Source organism: Phasianus colchicus, chromosome 1 (assembly GCF_987193195.1).
Source record: "Phasianus colchicus chromosome 1, bPhaCol1.hap1.1, whole genome shotgun sequence".
Classification (NCBI taxonomy): domain Eukaryota; kingdom Metazoa; phylum Chordata; class Aves; order Galliformes; family Phasianidae; genus Phasianus; species Phasianus colchicus.
In genome coordinates, this window is record NC_143436.1 from 35,040,626 (window position 1) to 35,060,000 (window position 19,375).

Sequence of the window (19,375 nt, forward strand, 5' to 3'; positions counted from 1 at the left end):
GCAGTAATCTGTCTTGCTCCTAAAAGAAAATGTGTTTTGAACACATATTTCTACCAGAAACCTTTTCTGATTTGATTAAAGAATATAGATGTGCTCAACTGGAAAAGAAATTCCCATAAAAGGCTCTACAATGGAAAGGAAATTTTCAGTATCTATTCAGCTGGACAGGCCCACACTGTTTAAATCAAGCTATCTTGCTTAGAAAAAGAAAAAGCTTCTCCCTATGGTCGCAGTGCAGATGGAACTTGAAAAGTTGGGTTCCTGCTCCATGCTGAAGAGGACCTTACTTTATTGCCCTTCCCACCAGATGATGTGGAGATATTCAAGAAGTTGAAAAATCTTTAAATGCATTGCTCTAAATCCTTTAGGAGTTGAACATGTTAAGATGACAAGAAGCATATGTCATTAGACCATAACTACCCTTTTTGGATTACCTGGTATTTGTAGATTTATTGGCAAGATGGCTTAAATTAGGGATATATTTTTAGCCTGCAGCATTACATAATAAAATAGCAACAGAATTTTTTGCTGTAAAAATGAGGAGGGATTGCGGGAGGGGATGCTTATTCAAACCAACACAAAGTTCTCTGATTTTGCGCTCTTTGCCTGCACAGAGAGGTGCTCCACAGTTACACAATCAGTGAGGTTTCAAGGAAACCGTTCCCATTACCCCATTTTGCTCAAGAGTCGTTGCCCTGCCTTTCACTGCAGACCTGCTGTTTAGTCTGAAACCAAAAATCAAACCCAGAACTGCAGATCTCAAAATTAAATATTCTGCATTGCTGCCAGCACAAAGCCTCACCAGTGTCTGTGTGGTAAGATCTATGATTAAACTCTTCAGACGTTTTTAAAAGCATTTTACAAGTCTGTTAAGCTTTAGTGTTTTTTTTTTCTTTCTTTCTTTTTTAAAGAAAATAATTTAGTTGAACTGTACCGCAGAGTCTCACATGATCTCTGCAGAACCAAATAAGCAGGCCCAGCTCGCTATCTTTCTGAAATATGTTTCTCATTTGCGGGGACTTTTCAGAGCACAGCTTGGGGAAGGTTGAGCTGTCTGCGTTGAACTCTTTCTTTCACAAGTGGAAAAGAAGCAAAGGGAAAACCGGGGAAGCTTCAGAAAGAGCGGTGGCTACAGCCCCACTTCCCACAGCCGCGCTCACTGCAGGCCGAGCTCCCCATAGCTCCAGCATTGGCTCTCAGAGTGGGTTACATGCCCAGCCGTGAGCTGCTCATTCAGGAGACCAGTCCTCGTAAAAATGTCAGTGGAGCACTTCCCCTTTGAAAGGCCTTTTCATCTTACTCTCCCGCAGCCCCTCTCTGGTGGGCAGGCAGGCTTGACCGGGAAGCTGCCGCCTGGCTTTCCCGCATAGCTGGGCCCTAATGAGGTGTGTGCGGCTCTTGGCTGCAGGTTTTCAATCTCTTTCTTATTACTTCAAAGCTGCTGCTCCAAGGCTCAGACAAGTTTGATCGCTTGGCAAAATCTCTCAGCTGGGACTCAAAAGGAAGACGTTTTATTTTATTGTTTATCATTATGGATAGATAGCTGGTCCCAAACCACAGTTGCCAGTGGCTCCATAAATGGAGCCGTATTGCTTTTTTAAGTGATAAAGGATTGGAGGTGAATAACTTCTGACAGTTGCTTCCTGTCTGTAAAAAGCAGTTGTTTTGGAGGAAAAAGAATAGAAACCTAGCAGGCCTTACTTTATTCCCCTGTTTGTGTTCTTAAATAAGAGTAGGAAGCAAAGGGTAAACAACACAGATCTGACCATTATTTCAAAACCAGTCCTGGTGTCCCTTTCCCCAAGTTTCCTCCTTGCCAGGACCCAGAGCTTCATTGCTGTTCTTCCTTTGCCACTGAACACAAAATATGCACAGGCATCAACGTTTCTTCCAGCGCTGCAGGGCTTGGGAGGAAGGCGGGCCTGTTCGGGTCTACCTTCATGGACTCCATCATCCTTCTGGGCTTTGTGGTCTCCACTGCCAGTGAAATAAGAGCTTATGCAGTGGCCCATAATATTTCAGTGGACTCTACAAGCCTAGGGATTTTAAAGATTGGCATCCATGCATGCATTAGTAATTAGAGACCATTATTACAGCCTTTTTTGCCTTTTGCTCCAGTTTGGATTTTGGCTCTGAGTGTGCACACAGAGCAGTTTTCTTCTGCTCTAGTTTAAAGCCTCCACAAGAAGTTTGTAAGAGCAGCTCATCAGAGCTGAGGTTGCTCCAGCTCAGTTGTGTATGTTTCTAATGGCACTGCTGCCTTATTTTCTGTGACATTTTGTTTCCTTTCCACCAAAACTGTTTACAACTTGTGGGAGTGAATCTCTCTAAGATAAAGTATGTCTCTGTCGGTGTTCTTACAGCACCCATGACTGTTTCAAGAATCATTTTTCACTTTTGTTCTGTTCATTGTAGACTCTAAATGGTGCTTCCTTGTGAAATTGTTCTAACTAGTACTGAGATTTTGCTGGAGATTTTCGCTCTCCTTTTAATCACATGGGGAACAGATTTTTTCAAAGTGTTTTGACCTGCTTAGGTCAAAAAGGCACTTGCTCTACTCATATGCCAAACTGCGTTTAAGAAATTTGGCCTGATGTGATTTAGACAGACAAGTCTCAATTTCAAAAGGCTTCACCAGAGCTGGCTTCAGCACTGAGCAATGTGCTTGTCAGAAATCTCACTGCTGCGTTATATCAGGGCTGCTCTAAGATCCATGGCAAAGTTGGGCATTTGCTAACAGGTTTATTAAAGCCCATTTGTAGGAGACATTGAGAAGCAGATTCTAGGATAGTACTTTTCAGAATATCTATACATATCTATACATAGACCACCCTAATTTCTTTTTCTGGACGTTCTCTTTGACTCCTCCTGGATTTGAAAATCCTGTGTCAGATAAACCTTTTATCTCAAAGTAACCAGAGTCATTATCACTCCATTATATCAAACAGTTCTCCTAGTGGCAGATAAGGTAAGAGATAGAAAAATATCTTTGTATTTGCTTAATCTAACAAGAAAATTGTTCTAATTTATAGAAGAATGTCCTGTCCTGTCCTGTCCGGAAGGGATGCTCCTGAGCAATGTCCTGGTCCCCTTCATTTGCCTGAACCTGTAACTCAAGACCCAAAGATTTGCAACCTTGCAAAACACTTCAGCCATTGTAAGAAGGCGATCTGTAGGAGTGGTTCATGGCTGTGCAAGGATGGTAACTCCCTCTGACCTCTACTGCTGTTATTGCTCTCAGCCACATTGTTGGCAGCAGTTCTCAGCTTTCTAGCATCTGAGTCCCAGGGCAGCCCCAGCAACTTCACTCCAGCTGTCCCAGCTAGTACACTTCCTCCAGCAGCTGGAGATGTGGATTATCCAGTAATCCTCATGAGCAGCTTTTTTGCTAGTCAAGAAGAATTGTTCCAGCAGCAGTGGGAGAGGACACCCATCATTTGCTTAGTAAGTTCATGCATTTGAAAGGCCACGGGCTGATCACCTGCAGAACAGTACCGGTATTTTGCTTTGTTATTTCTGCTCCCTTTTTATCTCAGAGAGTAATTGATCATTTATATAAACGTGGAATGACTTCAACAAACAAAAAATGCATCCTCCATATATGGATTCTGAGTTGGTTGGCATGTTCATAGGCAGTAGAAAATGCAGCTTCAAGTATCTGCTTCAAATTAGAGATCATGCTGAACAAGAAGAAGAACAAGCGTACATGGACACTCACAGAGGAGTGTTATTCTCACTGTCTGTTGTGCATTGCTTTCTTTGCTGTGGAAGCTTTGAGGACATCTCCAAGTTGAAGTGAATTTTAAGATGCTTAAACTGATTGCTCCCAAGAGCACTAGGCAGCTCTGCACTCTCCACAGGCACTGGGGAGGTTAAGCAGCAGCTCAGTAAGAAACTCATTGGTAATTCAGCATTGGATTTGTCTTATAGTTAAGTCTGCAGCCTTCTTAAGACCAAGGTCCTTAGGTAGCAAGGAGGACCTTAGAGGCAAAGTTCATAGGAACATAGATATTTAAAGCAAGAATGTTGTTTTTCAGCCCTTAAATGTCAACCCCAAACTGTCCCATCAGTTGCCACCTCTCCATCTGTCTCTTTCTTTATCTCTAATGTCATTATAGTACCAAGAGTTTTGCTTCCTTGGAGGGAGCTGTCTGTTTGCTCTCATCAGGGCTGTCCCATAGCTTAGTCAATGATTGTAGGGTGTCAAATGCAGGACCAGTGCAGGGAGAGGGCAGTGGTTTGCTGAACTGCTCTGTTGGTAGAGTTTTCAACTGTACTTTTAACCACCAGGCTGGTGAATTTGCACTCCTTGTGTGCTAATAGTGACAGTACATGGAAGTTGCTTGCTTGGAGGCTGGTTGACTCATCTGTATTCAGATTTTCAGTACTGAAATAATTTATTTAGATGCGAATATAAAAATATACTTTAAGCCAGCATTTAGAGTTGTGTGGCTTTCTGTATGCGGCCATGGTGGTCTCTTCTGCCTTAATGAATCCTTTTATTGTGATGTGTGCATTAAATACCTGTAATAATATGAGTTCTGAATCCAAAATCTCAAATTTAACTTTGCCTTACTGCTGAGTGACTGCTGTCACAAACTCAGCAGGGCTGCATGCTGACTGACAGCTCCTTGGAACAGGAGCCTGAGCTCTTGCCAGCATGATTTGCAGAGGGCAAAGCAGCTTGAAGCAAAAGTTCCCACCAAAAGCTTCATGCAAAAGAAATCTATGATGAGTGTCTGTTAGTGCTGTAAGAATTTCTAAAGCAGTTTAGTGTGCTGGCCATGGAGCAGTCAGGATGGCACTGTCTGTGCATAGCCTGGGTGTCTGCAACTGCAGTAAGAGCCACTGGCTTCAGGGATTCCTGAAAATATTAGTTTGCATGTCGGGGGATTTCAGACAAGTTAGCAGACAATGGTCCACAGTCTGCAACTTGCTCTTGTCAGCAGTTCTTTTTGACGTATCTATTCAAGCATACCCTTTTGGACTTAGAAAGCAGCCAGCAAGATCTGTGCCAATAGCAAATACTTTGTTATAAAATAAAAGCTCTGACAAATTCAGAGGCTCTGCATGTGCCATTGCTGTGATCCTGTAGTTCATCTCGCAAAATCAGTTCTATTTTTTTTTTAATCTGAAGTTCAGATTGATGAACAAAAGTTGGAAAAAAAATGAGTTGCCAACTGAATTGCCAGTTTATTGAGGCAGTTAACCTTGAAGTAACTGTAAAGGAGCTTTGCTCAGGGAATTAGAACATAATAAATTTCTTTACAAAACTGAGAAACAGTTGTCCTTCTGTATGTGGGGGGATGCTGCTGTCAAACAGGAACAGTTGTCTCAATGCTGTCCGAAGCCCTTTCAGGTGCTCTGGTGGATCACAGACATCCATAGTGTGACATGGGAGACAAGCAGCCTTCTGGCCTGGCTGCTGAATGCCAAACTAAATACTCAGGGCATCTAAAACAGGCCCATTCTCCTATCTTCAGACATATGGATCCCACCGAAGGTACCATCATTTGGAACTGCGGAGGGTGAAAGCCCACTAGGCACACTGACTGCAGAGAGCATTTCTAACGGAAGCCTGCTGTGCTGCATCCTGGTTCTTTTTGCTGCCATCTGTTAAATTCAGGCTAACAACAGCACTGCCAGCCCCCTGCAGAGTAGCCCTTCTGAGGGCAGATCTCTGCTGTGGACCATTGGGAAACATCTGTCCTTGCTCAACAGATCAACACTGGGGCCGTGCTGGTGGGTCCCAGTCCTCAGGACACATTTGCCAGCCTCTTGCTGCTGATGCCCCTCCGGAAGAGACCATTAAACATTTGAGCACATGGAGAAGGATTTCTCAGTACTCTTTTCTGGGAGAGATAGCAGTTCCACATCACTTCCTGCTTGTTAGGTCAGTTACAGCAATTAAGGATTGAAATAGCTCAGGATGCTGTTTGCAATCTGTCCTTACAGTATCACACTGTGACCTGCAGCAACTCAGAGTAAATAATATGTTGTCCCATACAGCACAGGACAACCAGGGACAGGACATGCCAAATAAAACTGCCTCTGCAGTGCACCTTGTCAGTCAGCTGTTGAGTGTGCGTGTATGTGGGGCACACAGCAAAGGCTGGGTTGAGGATCACAGCTGCACAATCTTCTGATATTTGTAACCTTTTTTTTTTTTTTACAAATGTATATGGTACACAAAGGGGACAAATGCAAAACATTTCTCTCTGTTGCTGTGATACATCTGCATTTTCTCTTTCAGAACCTCTGTTCACTTCTTTCTTTGGGTCCCTCCATTCATCTCTGCCTGATTTGTATCATCCTTTTGAATTGTAAGCACTTCAGAGCAGCAATCACGTCTCCATCTGTGCCTTGACAAGGGAATTACATGATAGGTTGGCTTAAAACCACCCGTCTGTAACTGAGCTATCGTAGGCTTTTGCAAGGCATGAACCTAATGAAGAAAAGTTTTCTTTCTGCTGCGTGACAGCCTGATCTCTGCGCGAAATGTGGATTTGAAAAGTAGAGCTACGAGTCTCAAGTATTTTTAATAATCGGTTTATTATTTAAATATTATTGGTTTTAGCTTGATTTCTGGTTTCTCGTTTTTTGTAGCACTGCAGGTGTACATTTACATATACAAATCTGTCATTAAATTAATATTGATACATATACAGATAGATAGATGAAAGATGAACTTCTCATTTGTTTTCCTGGTCACAGCAGCAGAGACACAAGGAAAAAAATATTGTGAAATTCACAGTATAAATCAGGAGATTGGGCAGGTCTTCAGCTAAAAATAGCTCTTTATGGCTCCCCTGGCTGGGCTCGGAAATAGAAGTACATCCGGCCATGTATTTTCCCTATGCCCCGTCAATGTTGTACTGTGATCAGAAGTCATGGAAAATGGGTCAATTGTGTGACAAGGCGGAGGTAAAACAGAGTGCCCATGTGTGTACTGCAGGCTTCTGGGACTCAGTGGCCAGAGGTTCAGACTGCTCCCAGTGCTTTGAGGCATTTGAGTCATCAAATGCCGAGCGTAGAACCCACAGTCATAATTTTTAACTTAAATACTTGGCTTGCAGGCAAAGCCATTGTTTTCAGTGGTCATCACAAGTTCTGAATTACCAAGAGTCAAGCCAGTGTACTTGGTGCAGTCTCTCAACACGCAGCCCAAGTTAGCTTTTCAGTAGGTGCCTGCAGATACCACTTTTCTTCTTGCCTGAGATGTTGTAGCAGTCACAATCCCATTCTGCGTGGAAGATAAGCAGGGAAAATGCATTACATGATAACAGGATTAGATGGAGCGCGAGCGCCCATCTCCAAACGCTGCGGGGGACGGAGTGAAAGTCGCTTAATCACATGGTGAGTCAGGGATCGTTTTCACACAGCGCTCTAAATATAACCGTGCTGCAAGCGGCAGTCAGTTGTTGTGAGGAAGAAATTGTTTATCTGCGTGATAGATCGATGTCATCCGGAATTTAAATATTAATTGAGAAGTCAAGGTCGGAGGGCGGCTGACACTTGACTTTGCTCTCTTTCCTCCGTCCACAGCTTTGATCACTCTACATCTTTCTTTGTGCCTGGTGCTCCAGAGAGTACCCCAGGGTCACGGCCCGTTTCCTAGTCAAGAGGTATAAACCTGCTGGCTTAAATGGCTGAGGCCCGAGCTTTAGCAGGGGGCAGGGGTCTGGCGGCAGAGGGGGAAGCGTTTGCTTCATGCTTTTCACATTTCCCACATAACCCAAAGCAGACTAAACAAAACCAGTGTGAAATCTCATGGCTTGATGCTGCTATGGTTATATTTTTTAAGCTGTCATCCATTCATTTATACTTATGTTTATTCCCTGGATTTACAGCTTTTTTTTTTTTTCTTTTTTTTCAGTCTTTTCTTGGGGGGGTGCAAGGGGCTGAAACCTTTTGAAAGAGGACTGCAGAGAGTGGTGGCCTATGATTAAAGCTGTGTGTTTTTCCTTGATGCTGCTCTTCTGCAGCAGTGTCACACATGGTAGCATTTAGGAGCCCTTCACAGCTGAGGTGTTTCAAACACTAATGAATGGAAGTTTGGCCATATAATGCAGACAAGCTTGAAGGCATGCTTTGCTGAATGGTGTACTGTAGTGGCCTGGGAAAGGAAGAGAGTTATAAATTGTGTCAGTTAGCCACCGAGACAAAATGAAGCCATGTGGAAAATCAAATCTATTAAAGTATGAAGACTGCTATAAGCTGTTTTAAGCTGGTCATTCTTAAAAGGTCTCCGTTGGCTGAAGGGATAAATTCCTATTTTTCATAGATCTTTTTCACGTGCTGGCTTAGGCAATGATGTGCATTTCAGAAAAAACAACCTTTCACTCTCGGCCCCTTTTATCAGAAATGTTTGTTGCTCCCAGTTTACTGTCTGTGTCCTGAAAAGCCCAGCTCATTGGTTAAATAAGCAGCATAAGAGTGTTGCGTTCAGCCAGGTGTGCTGAAAGGAAAGACCAAGTTGGCTTTGGGGCGGAGGAGGATGGCCCGCAAGAAGGCGAAGGCTTCCCACAGCACCCCCTTCACATTGGATATGTGCTCAAAATACTTCTCATAGGAGACCCATGACAGAGTACGGCAGGCATTTCTCTTTCTTGGTGCCCCATGGAGTAGGAGGGAAGAGCAGCAAACTAAAGTGGTGCGGTCCAAGAGTGGAGACCTTCCCCTGCTCTCCACAGCAGCTTCTTGAGGCATCACAGCAGCTATACAGCACATTTTGTTAGCTTGGGATGCAGTTGTCAGCTGTGTGAGAGGAGGAGGCAGTCTTAGACACACGGTCACCACATACTTATTTTTTTTTTCTTTTTGTATTCTAGGAAGAGACTGAAGAAACATCCTCACAAGAATCTGCAGAGGAAGACTAGGAGACCGCACCATGCAATTTCTACCTCATCAGCAGTTGGGTCTTTTGAAGGGAGAAGACACTGCCTTGACCACTTATTTTCTATTGCCATGGTCTTTCCACTTTTGCCTGGGGGGAAAAAAATTGCATAACCTTAAAAAGGATTTGACTAATCAACTTCTTTATAATCCCTTCACAGTCCCAGGTTTAGTGAAAAACTGCTGTAACACAATGGGGGCACAGATTAACGATGCAACTTCAAATTACTGTTTTCAATTTTCTTAACCTACTAATAGTTTGTTTGAGCTGCTAAGTAAGGGTGACTGGGTCAAGAAGAACTCCAAATCAGGTTTAAGTCATTCACTGCACTGCATATAAACAAGAAACTTGTAACATATTAATTGTAATGGGCATTGAAATAGGAAAGGCTGGGTGTGTAACACCTAGCCTTGCAACACTTCCAGCAACCCACTCCCTACTTAGTGAACTCTGTTTTAGAACACCAAAGATAAGGGATAGATACTACTTTTTTTTTTTTTTTTTTTTTTTTTGTAACCTTGTAGAGTTGTACTTGATTTTTTTTTTTTTTTTTTTTTAGTCTTACTGATATTTCAGGAAAAAAAAAAATTGAAAGCTGAACTCTCACTTCATTCAGCTGGTAATCGGAAGAAAGAGCGACATGAAAAAGGTACTTCCATTTTGCAAAAGGGAAGAAAGACAAAGATACGTTGTATAGTTTTACATACAAACATATCAGCAGAAGTAGTAGTTAACAAAATGAGCAGCCCTCACCTTCTGGACAGTAGAAAGCCTGAAGGAGTCGGCTTTCTGTAAAGCCAGGTGTTTTCTGTGGAAACAGAAATGATTGACACCAAACACTAACGCCATTAATGACTAAGTCTTTATCAAGAAAAGTGTTTTAAATCATGTAGAAAGGTACCTCAAAATTAATCGTGAATTTATCTGAACAAAGTAATCCAGATGTTTTGGTTATTTTCAACTAATTCCACTCACCCCGCACCAGATTTCAAACAGGATGGATCTCTCCTCATTACTCATCAGTCATGATGTAAGAACCAACACCACGTACCTCAGTTAAGCTTGTGTATTACTTTAAGCAATGTATTTTGACATAGGATGGTTCACTGAGCACTTTGTGCCAGTTGTGTTTCTCCATCTTTTCATTCAAAGCAGCACTTTTAGCAACAGATGCAATATTACCCCACTACTCAAAGCTACCTCTGATTTTTACAATTAACTCAACAGACTGATAAATACATGCTGCTATACACATTCAATGCAGGAAATTTTTACTGGGTAGATAATCATGAGTATCTGCATTTTCCCCTTATTTCTACTTCAACACTTAGTTACACTTAAGGAAGCAATATCTTTATTGTGTTTCAGCATGACTATGTATTTTTCTCTCTCTTTTTTTTTTTTTTTTTAAATGTACTTACCCTGTTCTCCGCTAAACTTCTGTGTAATGTACTGTTAACTTGAATATATTTTTGTACTGAATTGCTGATAGGTTTGTAAGGAGAATTTTCTTCAATGACACTACATGACATAGAAAAAAAATTTAGCTGTAATGTTTAAATATTACTGTCCAAGTTTGTACCTCAAATGAATTGTTTAAAGAAATGGACTAATTGATTGACAAAGACCTACCTCCAGACTTTAAATGGAATGAACTTCTTACTTTCAGCATTAGTTTTGAGACGTTTGAAACAGTTAGGACTGCAACTAATCCCTAATTCAAAACTATTTTTGTAAAATAACTTGTGGAAAATGAACACATTTTAAATTACTTTCGTATTTAAAAAAAAAAAAAATGAACAAAAAAAAACCTTCAAAGAAACTTGAAGCTTTGTAGGTGGGAAGCAACAAGCTCAGCTTTTGCATAATGCAATCACAAATATGTGTTTAAAAAAGTAATTAGTAGATTGTAAGAAAATACTTGACAAGTATTTTCATGTATTTTACACAAATGTGATTTTGTAATATGTTTCAGCCAGATTTATTTTAAATGCTTCTTCTGTAGAGTATTTTTATTCTCCTCCTCCCTCTCTTTATTTCCCTCTTCTCTCTCTCATTTCATTTTCTCTCTGTTTAATTTCCTTTCTTCCTCTCTTTCTTAGTCAGTACTTTGTAACATTTTATTAATAACTGGGCCAGGGGTAGTTTCTCAGGAAGGCGTCTGTTGGCACGGCTTTCGTAGCGAGCCAAGTGCAGTTAAAGATAACTACTTACTGGCTTCTTCCAAGAGGCAGAGTCAAGAACTGCGGACCTCCTCAAAAGACTGCAGAGGGTCCGTTGTCAGAGATTGCTGAGAAAGAGCTCCTCGGAGTGTTAAAACTAGACATGTCAATAGGAAGTGAACAAAAAATAACTCGAGCTATGCAGTAGCTCTAGCAGGCCAAATCCAGCATCACTTGAAGTCAATAGAAGGAATTCTGTTGACTTCAGAGGGCCTCGAGTTGAGCCTTAGCAAATCCCTTTTGGTTGGTTTTGTTTACATTTTTTGAAACCACAGTATTCAGCAGATGACACCAGAATAATCACTGGGTGTGTGTCACACTTTCAACCTCCGAGAGACTGACCACTCTGATGAACGGAATCTTGAATTTTCTGTATATTGTAGTACAATCAAAACACATTACTACCTCTTAGGGCCTACTATACCTCATTTTTTCAGACTGAAAAATTGCATGTGGCCAGTGAACCAGCGAGAACATCATAAAATTTTTTATATATATAGTTTATTTTTGTGGGAGATAAATTTTATACGACTGTTCTTTGCTGTCATTGGTCACTGCTAACTAAGACTGGACATTTAACTCTTCTACCATTTCTGCAAGAGAGGTGTGTTTGCAGGAAAAAAAAAAAAAACGCTTCAAGATGTCTAACTACAGTTTACTTCTTCTTTTGAGTGTCTTCTAACTTTTTGCTTTGTTCTTCATGTAGAGCTGCTGTCTACGATTGTACTTCAAATCGCTTGCTTGTTGAAAATGTTCCTTTAATGGATTATCACAGTCTGTTCAGCACAATAAACATCATAGCCTCTGTGATCCCCATGTTGTTTGATTCCTAGACTTTTGTCACAGTTCCATAAAATGGGTAATAAAGTTTGGTCACAGTGACCAAATTTGTAAAAGCTTTGCATACAAGTAGTCTTTTTTGTCTCAGGATCATAGGTGTGCACCTCAGAAGCATTTGCTGTGAGGGGCACCAGTGTGTGCCCTCAGCAGAGGCACATGTTGTGAGCATCCCCTCAGGGAGTGGAACATGTTCCCAGCATGGCACTCACCGTGCAGAGCCAAGTGCCAGGGGAGCAGAGTTGCTGCCACCAAGACAGAAGCACTGTAACACCGGTGAGACTGAGGGCGTGTTTTGTTGACCATCTTTGGATCTACCTGTGGGAAGTCAGTCAAATTTCAGAGCCTTCTCCTCTGTTTAGGCCAGATCACATTTTGCATCCAGAAGGTTTTATGGCTTATTATGCAGACATTAGGGTAAACTAGAAATGGAGGAATGCGAGCTGAGGTAAAGTTCCTCCTTTTGAAGACAGTGTGTGAGCACAAACCCACCCTTCTTCCTTGGGGTGCAAGGCTGGGGTCTGCACTGTGCAGCCTCCTGGCTACTCAAGCTACTGTAGGACCATTGTAAGGAAATGGCATGGATTCCTGTCACCTCATCCTTTTGGCACTTTGCCTAGGCTGAGAGCTGCAGATGTAAAGATGAGCCTAAGTCCCTAGCCTTCTTCAGTGGGTGCCGGAGGGAGGTACTTTACCATCTAAGCTGGGACAGGATCAGAGCAGCAGGCCTTCTGTGAATCTAGATGCCTGTTTTCAATATCCTGGATAGTTGAGGAAGGAGGATGTTTGAGTACTTGGATTGGCTGAGACAGGTATGTGGCTAGGTGTTGTCTGGGACACTGCTTGAGGGGCTTAGAAAATTGCCTTGAAACTTCGACCCCGAAGTTGTCACAGTCAGGTTATGCGGGTTTCTTCTGGCTTCCACACTACATTTGGTCTTACGTGGTCCTGTGGCTTTTTACAGGGAGATGTTAAGATTGTGATGTGTGTCCACTCATTCATATCTGCAACCATGTCCTTCTCACCAAGGGTGGTTGTTCAGATAGTAATTTCTCCAATATTTGGTTTTACACATTCCTTGTATTCACTCGTTTGTAAAATATTCACCTAATCTGTTTTGGCCTAATAACCTCTGCTTTCCCAAGAGCTTTATGGCATGTTCCCATTGAACTTGATTACTCGTAAAATAACCAAAATACAGTCACAAAATGTGTGTTGAGCAGTAACACATACTCATCAGTCCTGAGTCAGAGATGTGAGTAATGGCATTCCTTGCATTATGTGTCCTCCTCTCCTTTCTCACCCAGCTCGGTGGTAGTAAAGGATCATTCCAATCTCAGTCTTCCTGGTGGTCTTCCTGTGCTTTCCATCACTTAGCTCTTCCTGTTATTGTATCCGATGTGATGCTCTAGCTGTAACCCACCCAACTGGTGGATCAGCCAAGTGGCTGAACTGCTGCTGCCCTGTGCCGAACTCCCATCTATTTCTCATTAGTCATTCCTCCAGCTCACTTCACACCCACTTCCCTTCCGGGGGCATCTCCCAATAAACTTCTGCACACTTTGTACCACAGTGGGACTATTTGTATGTACAAAACCAATTGGTTTCTGCAGGAACAAGGCCTGTGTTCATCCAGCATCAAAGACTGCTCTATCCAAAATGCCTGTGGCAAGGGGTCACATTAAGTTTTTACTTTAGCTTTCCACTCCCATCACATTACAGTCATACAGAGACAGGGAATTACTGAAAGCCAGCGCTGCCAGTGCCTTGCACAGCAATTTGATTGTTTTAAACTGAAACATCTGCTCTTCTTGTCATTAGAGACAGAACCCAACACAATGGCAACAACGTGTTTTTCTGATCACAAGACAGGAGTCAGATTTGTCACACCTCAGACTTCACCTGGATATATTTTATGTTTTTCAAAGGTTTCTATCACATTTGCCTCTGATTTCGTTTGCATTCAGCAAAGTGTACTTCAAACAACAACACAGCTGTGCTGCAGCACAGGGCAGGAGACCAGAATAAATGTCAGAAGCCCTGTATTATCCAGACCAATGAGTACAAGGGACATTCTTGCACTGAAATTTACCTTTAAATGTCTTTATTCACAGTCTTGTGAAGGTAAGAATGACAGTTTATTATTAAAATCTTTAGAATTCAATTGCTTCATCAGCACTTAATTACCTGTGCTGGAAATAGCAGCTGCCAGTCTTCTGTCAGAATCTGACACAAAATACCTCAGTTTGGTTATATTTATATGTTACATTTAAAAATGCCCCCACCTTTCTTGGTCAATATGTAAAATTAAATAGTATAGCTCCTGATTTCAGTAGGAAATAGGTTCAAGAAAGGAAAAATTGGGAAAAAGGAAGTTTTCATTTCCTATGAAACACAGGAAGCATTCATAGTCTTCTGTCTATCCCCTGTCCTCTAACAACTTTAAGGTTGTTTCCATTCTCTTTGGTAATTAGCCTTGACCTGGAAAAGATGACCTCTTCTTCTGCTTTTTTTTTTCTCTCATGAAAGTCTCTTGACCTGATATCAGCTCGTATTGCACAGAATTTACCTTTGTACTTTCCTGAGTCCTAAGTTATGGGTAACCTGAAAGTCTTAAATGCTCTCCTCAGAGCACAGAAATTAGTGGAATGCTTTTTATTGTTGTTATTGTAATTTTAAGTGGAAAAAAAAAAAAATAGAGAAAAAGCAGAAACAGAAGAAGGAGCAGCAGAATGACACAAATAGCACTGTTTAGCAAAAATGCTTTGGCTCAAGAGCAGGCTAGAAATCTGCCAGCAAAATGCTGTGTGCAAGTCCTTGGTCCACTCCTGCTCTCCTCTGGAGCCCAGACCCAGTGCATTGCTCACAAAGAGGCAGGCTTAGGCCACTCAACACTTGACTCAATTTGTCTTCCCAAGTGAAACTACATCCAGAACTCCAAATTTTGGCTAATGGTTTGGCTTGGGAAGAGGAAAGTGTTCAAGTCAGATATATATAGGCAGAGTGGAGCAGACAGCATCCCAGGACATCAGTACACCTGCAGGTTGGGACCACTGCCCCTGCTCCCAACCGCTCTCTGAGACAAAAGGCTGCTGTACAGCACTGTTTACACACTTTGCCTGTCTACTGCTCAGATGCTTTGCAGAAATTCAGAGTGCTGAAATGTACTCTTAGTTCCAAATAAACTTAACATTCTGCTGTTTGGTTAAGCACAATTGCAAGCTAATCTAGAAAATCAAAAGTTAGGAAGAAATCATCCAAAGGAAACAGCTCTTAACCCACTCCAGGTTGTTACAGCTCCATCAGTGCTCTGGAAGAGAGGCACTTCAAAATACCTTAAGGACAAGATTAGGACTTTTCTGAGAAGCATTTGAAAACTTGCCAGGCATGGTACTGGTACAGTCTTAGGGTTTTCTTCTAGACTGTACTGATCACCCTGGAACCAAGGGAAGTTGGCACTTGGCAGGAGCTGGCTGTGAATTTCTTCTCACTTTAGTTCCCTCACTAAGGCTGCTGTGCTGCATACAGAGCATTAAATCAGTTTACATGAGGTTTTCCCTTACCTTACCCATTGTTGTGGGTTTCAGTAAAACTTTCCAGCAGTGACTAAGCAAAGAAAGGGAAACCTTCCTCTGAGAAACTTCCAAAACACTTCATATTTCTGTAAGCTCCATGCACCTGTGCCCACCCCATAGTTTTGCAAGGGGTGGCTGATTTGTACAGATGTGATTTTACACTGCTAGGAAGGTGATGAACAGAGATGCACTACTACAGATACCTTGGCCACGTAGTTCTCTTTGTTTCCCAGTGATGGATGTCCAAAGGATTCTCTGCTCTGAGTGAACTGAGTCTCTCAGTGACAGGCCTCTGCTATAATGCCAGCAGGGTACATCTTTGGGATAAACTCTTCTTTCCCGACCATGTGCATAAGGACTGTTAAAGACAGTTTGGCAGCATCAGTAAAATGAGTAGGTGCCCTCGCAGTCCATCGAGGTGCAAGGAGTTGTACTAAAGCAGCCACTGTGGTGTCAGAGGAGGCGAACCCTCACAAGCTAAGCTAAGGAGTGCTGAGCCCAGGAGGCGGTGGGGTTGTTGTAAATAAAAAAGCATTTGGTGTCAATGACAAGTTAGTGTTGCTTCCAGTTGAATGTCAAAAGAGCAGTCAAATTAAAATTAAACTTTTTTTCTGCATTTAAAATGAGATCTGTGTCACCAAGCTTTAGTTATTAGGATTAGATGTCTCATCCCAGGTCTTCATCAGCCAGGGGATAATTCAGTCCATTCAGTTCTTGCTTAAAATATGGACCCAAGCTGGGTGGGATGAATCACCAACCCCTCCCCACTGACTGTGCAGGAAGTTGAGACAATGTTCTTAAACCTGCTTCAAAACAACACAAATTTGTCTCGTTTCCAATCACACTGCTGAGCTGAGAGCTCCTATTCACGAGCAATTGCTGCAATTCTTTTTTTTTTTTTTTTTTTTTTTTTTTTTGCACTCTTCTTCCAGAGCTGGGTCTTCAAGGGAATATAAACCAGTTGTCTTCACCACGTGCAAGGGGTAAGTGAACAACATCCAGAGGAGGGGACAGGCTCTGAGTCCCAGTTTGACAGAAAGATCTAATTGCACACTGGGAAGGGGCGGACTGAGTACAGACAGAAACATCCCTCTCCGAACAGCACAGTCTGCTGCCTGGAGCAGGTAGGCACTCCCTGACCAATCAAGGTGATTTCAAACCGAAAACTTAGAGGTATTTTTTCACATGCATCATTCCCTCCTTTGGTGTATCAGGTGCTTTGTGCTTTGAAAAGTCCTGCAATCCAGCACTGTCACTTACCCATAAGGAAAGCTGCTACTAATGCAGGAGGTGTTCATTTGATCAAATGGCTAAGGAGTGCATTTGTATCAGAGATAGCAAGGACAAACATTTCAAACAAGAGCCAGCAGTTTCTCTGAGACTTTGAAAATTCATCAGCACCATTCTTCCTGATTCAGAGCAGATAATGAAATCAGGACATGTGGGACTGCAAGCCCAAACCTGATCAGATTCCCTCAGCTATGGATAATATCACAATTAAACATATGAAAACATGCCAGATACTTCCTACAGTTCATATTGCTTTGTTGAAGCCATCATTCATTTCTACAAACCCTGCCACGAAGTTGAGTCCTCCTGCCCATTCTGGGTTCAGTTTCAGTTAAGATGACGGAATGAGGACTTTGCATGAGCCTAAACCTCCACATAAGCAGCCCAGCAAAAAGGCTCTTAAAAGGAGGGTTTTGAATTCTCATTGCCCAGAATGTGATGTTATAACAAAACAACATTAGGAAATAACAGAAATATAATGTATCTTTTTCTCTGTAAATCCTTGGCGTCATATTCCCAGATGGTGTGAATCTGGGACATCAATGAAGGTGCTCTGCCTTATGCCACTGAAGAAGTTGTCCCATCAAACTCAGGCCTAAACACTTGGAGCCTCCTTGACTAAAAGGCAGAGAGAGGAGGTAAGCAGGAGCCGCAGACGTGGTACCTACCTGGACCTCCCTGGGGCTGTGGGCAGGTGTACACAGGGCCCAATAAATGCCTGAAGTGTATTCCAATGAGATTCGGTTAGAAGGTAAAGCTCTATTCTCATAATGCAAGTATAATGAGAATATTTTGATGGCATTTGAAAAGTCATGGTAGTCAGGTGAAATCTCTAGTGACAGGAGAAAAAGCAACATAACACTCATTTTTAAGAAGGGTAGAAAAGATGATCCAGGGAACTACTGACCTGTCAGCCTAACCTCAGTGTCAGGGAAGATCATGAAACAGATTCTCCTGGAAGCTATGCTAAGGTACACGGAAGTCAGGAAGGTGATATGGAATAACCAGCATGGCTTCATCAAGGGCAGGTCCTGCCTGACCAATCTTGTTGCTTTTTATGATGGCATAACTGTCAGCAGACAAGGGAAAAGCCACTGATGACATCCATCTGGACTTCAGTAAGACCTTTGACACAGCTCCCACAACATCCTTCTCTCCAAATTGGAAAGATATGGATTTGGTGGGTTCGATGGATGAGGAACTGATTGTGAGATTGTACCCAGAGAGTGATGATCAATAGCTCAATGTCTGGTTAGAGATCAGTGACAAGTGGTGTCCCTCAGGAGTCAGTACTGGGACTGATGCTTTTTAACATCTTCATCAGTGACATCAACAGTGGGACTGAGTGCACCCTCACCAAGTTTGCAGATGATAACAAACTGTGTGCTGTGACTGAGACATGCAGGAGACAGAATGCCATTCAGAGAGACCTAGACTGGCCCAACCAGTGGAGGTGAGGAGGACTACAACAATGAGAACAACTCCCCTGCAAGGACAGACTGAGAGAGCCAGGGCTGTACAGCTTGGAGAAGAGAAGGTTCCAGGGAGATCTGAGGGCAGTCTGTCAGTATCTAAAGGGAGGGGGGCTGTAAGAAGGGAAGAGACAGATTTGTTAGCAGAGTTTGTTGAGATAGGACAAAAACTTCAGGAAGTTTTCTCTTTTGCATTCATGGGTTATACAAAACACGTTCATGCTGGCATACATATCCCATGGGTTGTGGTATCTTCAAACACCCCTGAAACACATGTTTTGCCTTCAAGCATTTTCATAGTCAGAGCCTGAACCCTGCAGTATATTCCACACTGAGCTTTACTATGCAGAGACAATGCTTATTTCCCCATGTGGAATTGATTTCAATAGAGGCTATCAATTCTGTACAAATCAAAAGTGTCCTCCCCAGCCTTGGCACAATCTGGACAGGGAGGATGGATGTCCCCAAAAGAAATAAATCATGGACAATGGGAGATTTCTTTCTATGCCCCTTCGAAAACCTCCCCAAGCCTGCCCTTGTCCACACACCCTAGTTCCAAATTCTATGTCCAAACCAGGCTTCAGCAATCCCCAAGCTGCTGGCACCGCATGCCTGCACAGCACTGGTGGGGCCACACTTCCATTCCCAGCGCTTTGCTGAATCATAACTTCACAGCCCTGCAAGATCACAAGAACAAGCGCATATGGGAAAGAAAAGAGAGAAAAGAAAAATATGAACAGGAACACTAAAAGTAATATCTAACAACCAGCTATCACTTTCCAAATATTTTTCTTCTATTAATTTTAAGGGGGAAATCATTTGGTGGTAAATGGGGAATAAACTAAAACCATCTGCACCATGCGAGGCAGCTGTCAGAAAGCCAAGCAAGCTCTTTGGGTATATAGGCCTGATGTTTAAATCCACTGAAGCCATTCCAGCAGTGTCAAGAACACTGATGAGAGCACTTTCTGAGCGCTCTGAGAGAGGGACTTCTCCATTGTTGTAGGAAGAGTATTGCTGAGATTAGAAAGATGCAGTAGAAAACCACTGAGAAATGATGCAAGGTTTGCAAAAAAAAAGGAA

The 19,375-nt window shown here is 42.4% G+C and overlaps 1 protein-coding gene across 1 annotated transcript in view; it reads left to right on the forward strand.

Moving 5' to 3' along the window:
* HMGA2 (high mobility group AT-hook 2) overlaps positions 1-8,986 on the forward strand; it is a 104,348-nt gene extending 95,362 nt beyond the window's left edge. The window contains exon 5 of the mRNA XM_031589507.2: positions 8,832-8,986. Coding sequence (XP_031445367.1) covers positions 8,832-8,879 — 48 coding nt within the window. The 3' untranslated portion in view covers positions 8,880-8,986. The remainder of the gene's footprint in view (positions 1-8,831) is intronic.
* The last annotated feature ends 10,389 nt before the right edge of the window (positions 8,987-19,375 follow it).